This window comes from Charadrius vociferus, unplaced genomic scaffold (assembly GCF_000708025.1).
Source record: "Charadrius vociferus isolate BGI_N301 unplaced genomic scaffold, ASM70802v2 scaffold423, whole genome shotgun sequence".
Classification (NCBI taxonomy): domain Eukaryota; kingdom Metazoa; phylum Chordata; class Aves; order Charadriiformes; family Charadriidae; genus Charadrius; species Charadrius vociferus.
In genome coordinates this window covers 1,294,535-1,300,519 of record NW_009648149.1, presented here as the reverse complement: position 1 = coordinate 1,300,519, position 5,985 = coordinate 1,294,535, and the positions used below count along the sequence as shown (strand labels likewise).

General features: G+C 47.4%; 1 protein-coding gene across 1 annotated transcript in view; it reads left to right on the top strand.

The window, feature by feature from the left end:
* Positions 1 to 5,985, top strand: part of CTH (cystathionine gamma-lyase) — a 35,477-nt gene that overhangs the window by 7,345 nt on the left and 22,147 nt on the right. Inside the window, exons 4-7 of the mRNA XM_009883991.1 lie at positions 1,596 to 1,705; positions 2,375 to 2,506; positions 4,481 to 4,538; positions 5,314 to 5,391. Coding sequence (XP_009882293.1) covers positions 1,596 to 1,705; positions 2,375 to 2,506; positions 4,481 to 4,538; positions 5,314 to 5,391 — 378 coding nt within the window. The remainder of the gene's footprint in view (positions 1 to 1,595; positions 1,706 to 2,374; positions 2,507 to 4,480; positions 4,539 to 5,313; positions 5,392 to 5,985) is intronic.

Sequence of the window (5,985 nt, the reverse complement as noted above, 5' to 3'; positions counted from 1 at the left end):
CCCAGAGAGGTGGGGGAGTCTCCCCCTCTGGAGCCATCCCAAACCCGCCTGGACGCCGTCCTGTGCCACTGCTGGAGGTGCCCCTGCTCTGGCGGGGGGTGGGATGGGGGAGCTCCAGAGGGCCCTGCCAACCCCACCAGTCTGGGAGTCGGTGGACCTTATAACTCATCTCGTTCCACCCCCTGCCCTGGGCAGGGACACCTTCCACCAGAGCAGGTTGCTCCAAGCCCCGTCCAACCAGCAGCCTTTGGGTCACTGGGTGCAGAGCGTGTGTCCCCGCTCCCTCGAGGGCACGCGAGCTAGGGAAGCTTTTAGTGCATTTTTTTGCGAAAAGCCTGGTTGGACAGGACAGCGGTACTGCGCTTGCTGACTGAAATGAGTCCGCAGTGTTCGAGGTTGTCAGAAAAACAGTAAAAGAAAATGGAAAGCTCTCGAGGGCGGTGCTGAAACACGTATTGCCCGGGACGGGTTTAAGAGATGCGGAGTTCTGGGAGGTGTGAGGAGGAGCTGTCGGTAGTTGACACCTCTGAATTCTCAGCTCTTGCTGTCACTGCTCCAAAGGGCTACTTTTGGTGTACCCTCTCGCTTTCATCTAAGGTTTTTTGCAGTGTGCTGTGATTAGAAGTGTGTAAGACTCTTATGTGGTTTGTATTTGTGAAGTTGACAGCCTGTGTGAAAACTTCCCGTGCTTGAATAAGCTTCTTGCAGCACAAGGTAGTATATAGTCTATGGCTTATGTATAGCATAGTGTTTCCTTAAGAAACGTAGCGTTCGGCACAGGGAATCGTCCCCTCCGTGCGCTATGACTTCGTGGCTCTGTGGCAAACTGCTGTTCAGCGCAAGTGAGTAAATGTTGAGCAACCTTGGCAAAAAGACCTAATGAATTAATTTTTAATCCAGGCAGTGTTGCCAAGTAGTCAGTGTGTTGCACATCTGGTCATCAACTGGTTGCTTCTCGTTTCTTCTTTTAATCTTTCCAGTGAGAGGCTTCAAAGACAGAAAGGGAGGAAATAATCGCTTCTTTATGTTCCTCACTACGTGTTTATTTAATGGGCTGATAAGAAACGCAGTAGCTGGAGCCTTCCCCTTGATTCTTCTTCTCCCAGATTCTCAATTAAGCTTATTAAAGAGGAAAAAGCGTTTGAAAATATGTGGTGGAAAAAAGTTATTAAAAGTGGGGTGGGGGAAAGAGGATATCAAAACTGGAACCACGAGCTTGTGTGTGGCAAAGGGCTGGAGGAAGAGTTAGGAGGAGGCAAACTAAAAGGGGTCTATTTCATTTTCTGATTAAAATACCCCCGAACAGCTATTAGTTGAAAGTACTTCATAAATCACTCTGATTCTGTTTTCCCAGTATTACTTTTCCACGATGTTTAAAACCACAGCAATCTTTAAACCTTTTAGAAATCAAAAAACACTCATGTGCCATTTCTGGTGCAGAGGATGAAGCTGTACCCTCCTGACTTCCCCTGGGGGCGTACCAGAGACTGGAGAGCCGCGAAGGAAAGTTAAAGTAGTCGTTTCATTTGGTGTCCCTGAATTTTTTTTGTTTGGTTTGCTTTTGTTTGGGGTTTGTTTTGTTTTTTTTTTTTTAGGCACAAACAGATACTTCAGGAAAGTAGCCATGAAAATGGGTTTGAACGTAGTTTTTGTTGACTGCACAAAACCAGAGTGCCTGGAAGCCGCAATTACACCAGCCACCAAGGTAGGGGACCTTACTTGTGCTGAACTTAATTGCTTAATGTCCTTAAATGGTTTATGTTCTTGCTCTCGCTGTACTGGGGGGGTGCGTTGAACAGAGGGGGCTGCAGGGGTGGCCTCTGTGGGGACAGGTCAGGGCACAGCTGGCTCCAGCGTGTCCCCACTGCAGGCCACTGGGTGACGTTCATGGTGCCTCACCAAAAGATTTTAAGGGCAAAAAAACACCAGAGAAAGAGAGAGGAGGAGGGAAAAGGTAAGAAACAGCAGAGGGAACACCAAGGTCGGCGGAGGAGGAGGAGCTCCATGGTGCTGGAGCAGCTATTCCCCGGCTCTAGTGGAAGAGAATTCAGCTGGAAAAGACTTACAGACTTTTGGGTGTAAAGACTTTCTTCTGGCTATGTCAGGCCTTCTTCGGATGCGGTGCACTTAGGTTTTCAAAAGTGCATGATGCTCTTCCCGTGCATCGGTTGTTTCTGTGGAGGATGTTAACCTCTCCCGGGACACCCTGCCGTTCTTCAGCGGGGACGCTTTCCCGTTTCCACCCTGCACACCTGCGTGGGAAGCTGATGCTCGCCAAGTTAACGTTTAAAAGCACTTACACCTTCCACGTGTGTGTCGTCACCAGCATGGTAAACTCTCTAAAGGGCTGTTTTCTGTTGTTGAATTACTGCAGCTGGTTTGGATTGAAACGCCCACAAACCCCACGCTGAAGGTCATTGACATCCAGGCCTGCGCAGCTGTGGTCCATAAGCATAAAGATGTTCTTCTCGTGGTGGACAACACTTTCATGTCTGCCTATTTCCAGGTGAGCACTTCGGCTCCAGTGACCCCTTTATTTCCCTGTACTCAGAGATACATTTTTAAAATGGAAGTACCACCAAGGGACTGTAGTTTTGATCTATGTTCTGTTTCGCACTGCAACCCATGTACTGCTGCTGTTTGCATCGGTAAAGATGGAATACAGAGTGTTTCATATACCAGTATGAGACCAGCAAAGCCAGTATAGCTCAGTGGTCCAGTAAATGCACTGGTGATCAAGACAGTCAGGTACGCCGGTGGGTGAATGGCTTCTCTGGCATTCACAAATCACGTATTTTTAGTTCTCACTGGTGGAAATCATAACAGACCTGTTTAAAAGTGTCCTGTTTCCTAATTTTGGCCTTTTTGTACTAATTCTTTTGTATATGCTGGTTATGATCTGTTCACTTGATATTCTAAAAAAGGTAGTGGAAGAAAAAGGCAAACATCGTTAAATCTTTCTTTGAGGCATCCAAATTACCTTTTTCTTCAATATGTTGGTGACTGTGTGGCTTAGAAGTTTATAATTTTGATCTCGGAACAACTGGCCTAACTTTTCTGCTTTTATAACTGGAATGCATGAAGTGAAGGCAATTTAAGTTCTAAAAATGCTTTGGAATAATAAACTTTGAAGCCTTGTTCGTCTTCACATGGGCTAGAAATATCCATGTGTATTTGCCAGGAGGCCAAGCTAATCCCTTGCATCTTAGATCTAAAGTAAAACTTTTTCTGAGTGCAAAAGGCAAGGTGGCCTTTGCTTTTGTTAAGGGTACTGAGGTCTTGATGATAAATTCAGAGCGCGTTACAGAAAGTGTTAATGCTTAGCTAAAGCAGCACTTGAGTTCATCTCGTACGTAGCAAAGGCTCGGTGATTTCCCCCTCCGCAGCGTATATTACTTCAGAAGGACGTGTGAAAGAGGAAAAGCGAGCATCTGGATATATGAGGTAGTTAATGTATCTTTTATTGGCCTGGTGCTAAGAGGAAGTCAGTTGTAATGATTAATTCCAAGTAAGCATAATAGGTGATGTCTTTAAACCCCTCGGGAGTGCTGCTGATGCACTGTACGAAGAGGATCATATCTTTGGAGTGATTTGTATAGCAATAGCGAACGTAAAAGGCGGTGGTGTTTATGCCACCGCTCTCCTGGCTGCGCCTGGGGGGCGCACATCATCCCCGTTCCTTGAACAGACCTCCGTGTTTAATCTGGCAGCAGCAGTCTTTTCTTCTAAATCTGCTTGCTTTGTTACCTTTGACGTATTGGTGCTCTTCAGTCTTCATGTTTGTTATGGGCAAGGGCCTTTACTTAGTGACTGAGTAAAAGAAACCACAACATTGCTCATTACTTCTTGCCCATCAACATCTCCGTTTGCCTCGCCTCACAGAGCCTCCTGGGGAGAAGCTGGGAGGTTAGGGAAGAGGCACCTGGCAAACTTTCTGCGCTTTCTTGCACTTCCTTCAGGTTTGCAGTTCTTCTTTCGGTGCAGTATCACCAATAATGATATCTAGAAAACAATGCCATTTTTGTGCTTTGCAGACTGTGTTGAGGTCTTCATTTTTCTAAGGAAAATAGTGTAGAGTAAATGCCATTACTTATCCCTGCCTCAGCTAAGCGATGTAACCTTTTTTTTCCCCGCAAATACAAATGGGCTGTATGGTGGATGTAGTCAATCTCGCTCCTCTCCCTGAAGCTGGTGGGAATTAGACCGGTGCTTTTAAATCCCATTTTACTGTGGGTTCTTTTTATTGTGCTTGTGTTGAATTCAGAGTGCTTTCCTGTACTATTGTTTTTGTCACATATTCTACCTATTTTCATTCTCAGGTTTTTGTGTTTAAAGTGTTTTGTGTTAAGTTTTGGTGGGTTTTTTAGTTTCTCCACCTGGTGTTATTTTCTGTGTTGGATCAGAGCCTTTCTGGGTAGTCCCCACTGGACCAGAGTGCACACAAGCTTTAACCGCACCTCTCCTTTTTGTTTCGTTCCAGCGTCCTTTAGCTCTGGGGGCTGATATTTGTATGTATTCTGCAACCAAGTACATGAACGGTAAGCACGCGAGTTCGACACCACTCAGGCTGGCTATTTAAAGGCCGTTCTGGCTGCGGGCAGTTCGCAAAACCCCATGTGTCTGCCAGGAATTCTTAGATGGACCCTTAGAGGAGATGGACCGTTGAATCGACCATTAGTCTTTGTAGCTCCTAAACAAGCCCCGGGAGAAGGATTATTGACCTGGCTTCGGGTAACAGACCTGGAGGTGTTTATAGCCATGTTGGCTTTAATTTGACTGCGGCAAAGCAGGTGGCTTTAGTAGGAGATAGCTGCCAGAAACTCTCTTCAGGTCCAGAGGAGGTTCCCTGCGGCTGTGTTGGAGCCTGTCCAGAGGCACCATCGCTGTGCTGTTTCCCAAAGAGCCCAGACTCGGAGCTAACGAGGCCGTAGCTGTGCTGTGCCCACACCTCCCCGGTGCTACGGGTAGAAGTGGAAGTTTTCTGGCCCGTGTTTGCTCTCGCTGGGACGGCAGCCCGGTGCTGCTCCGCAGGACACACCTGATGGCTGTACCCGTGTCCTGTGGCAGCGCGCTGGGGAAGCGTCTGCAGGCACACGGCGGAGCGTGCCGCTCACCAGAGCTTCAGGAAAAGCTGAAATCCGCCTTATGATCCTCCTGCTGCAGAGGGAGGAGAGCTGTAGCAATGAGAAGGAAGCCAGTGTCTCGCAAAAACGGGACTGTATTGGCAGCAGGGCTGTGAAAACGGGGGTCTGTGGCAGGACAAACCGAGCAGATGGGGTGGCTGATCGTGTTCTTGTCTTCTTGAATTTTTAGGGCATAGTGATGTTGTAATGGGACTTGTTTCAGTAAACTGTGATGACCTCTACGAAAGGCTCAAATTCTTACAGAACTGTAAGTAGTCCATGAAGGAAATACCTTAAAATGAATCATGTTCCCATTACGAGCTGGTGTATTTGAAACGTGTTGCATGCACACAAGTATGGAATCTCTCTAGAGATGTAGCTCGGGCACTTAAATGCGCAGAAGTGTAGATGAGTGGAGAGGAAGCAGTAACACCGATGTGAGAAACCTGAATTCTTCTCCCTGCCTGTCAGCAGTGCGTAGGCTGCCCTTACCCAGACATGATAGCTTTTGGGAGGCCTCTGAGGCTTCTCTCCCAAATCAAGTTAATGGCACTGGTTTCCACTTCCTAACTCTTTCCAGAAAAGCCATAGGATAGAATCATGGAATTGTCTAGGTTGGAAGGGACCTTTAAGAACATTGAGTCCAACTGTTAACCCAACACTACCAAACCCACCACTAACCCACGTCCCTCAGCACCACATCTGCCCGGCTTTTAAATCCCTCCAGGGATGGGGCCTCCACCACTGCCCTGGGCAGCCTGTGCCAGTGCTTCACAACCCTTTCCATGAAGAAATTTCTCCTAATATCCATCCTAAACCTCCCCTGGCACAACTTGAGGCCGTTCCCTCTTGTCCCATCGCC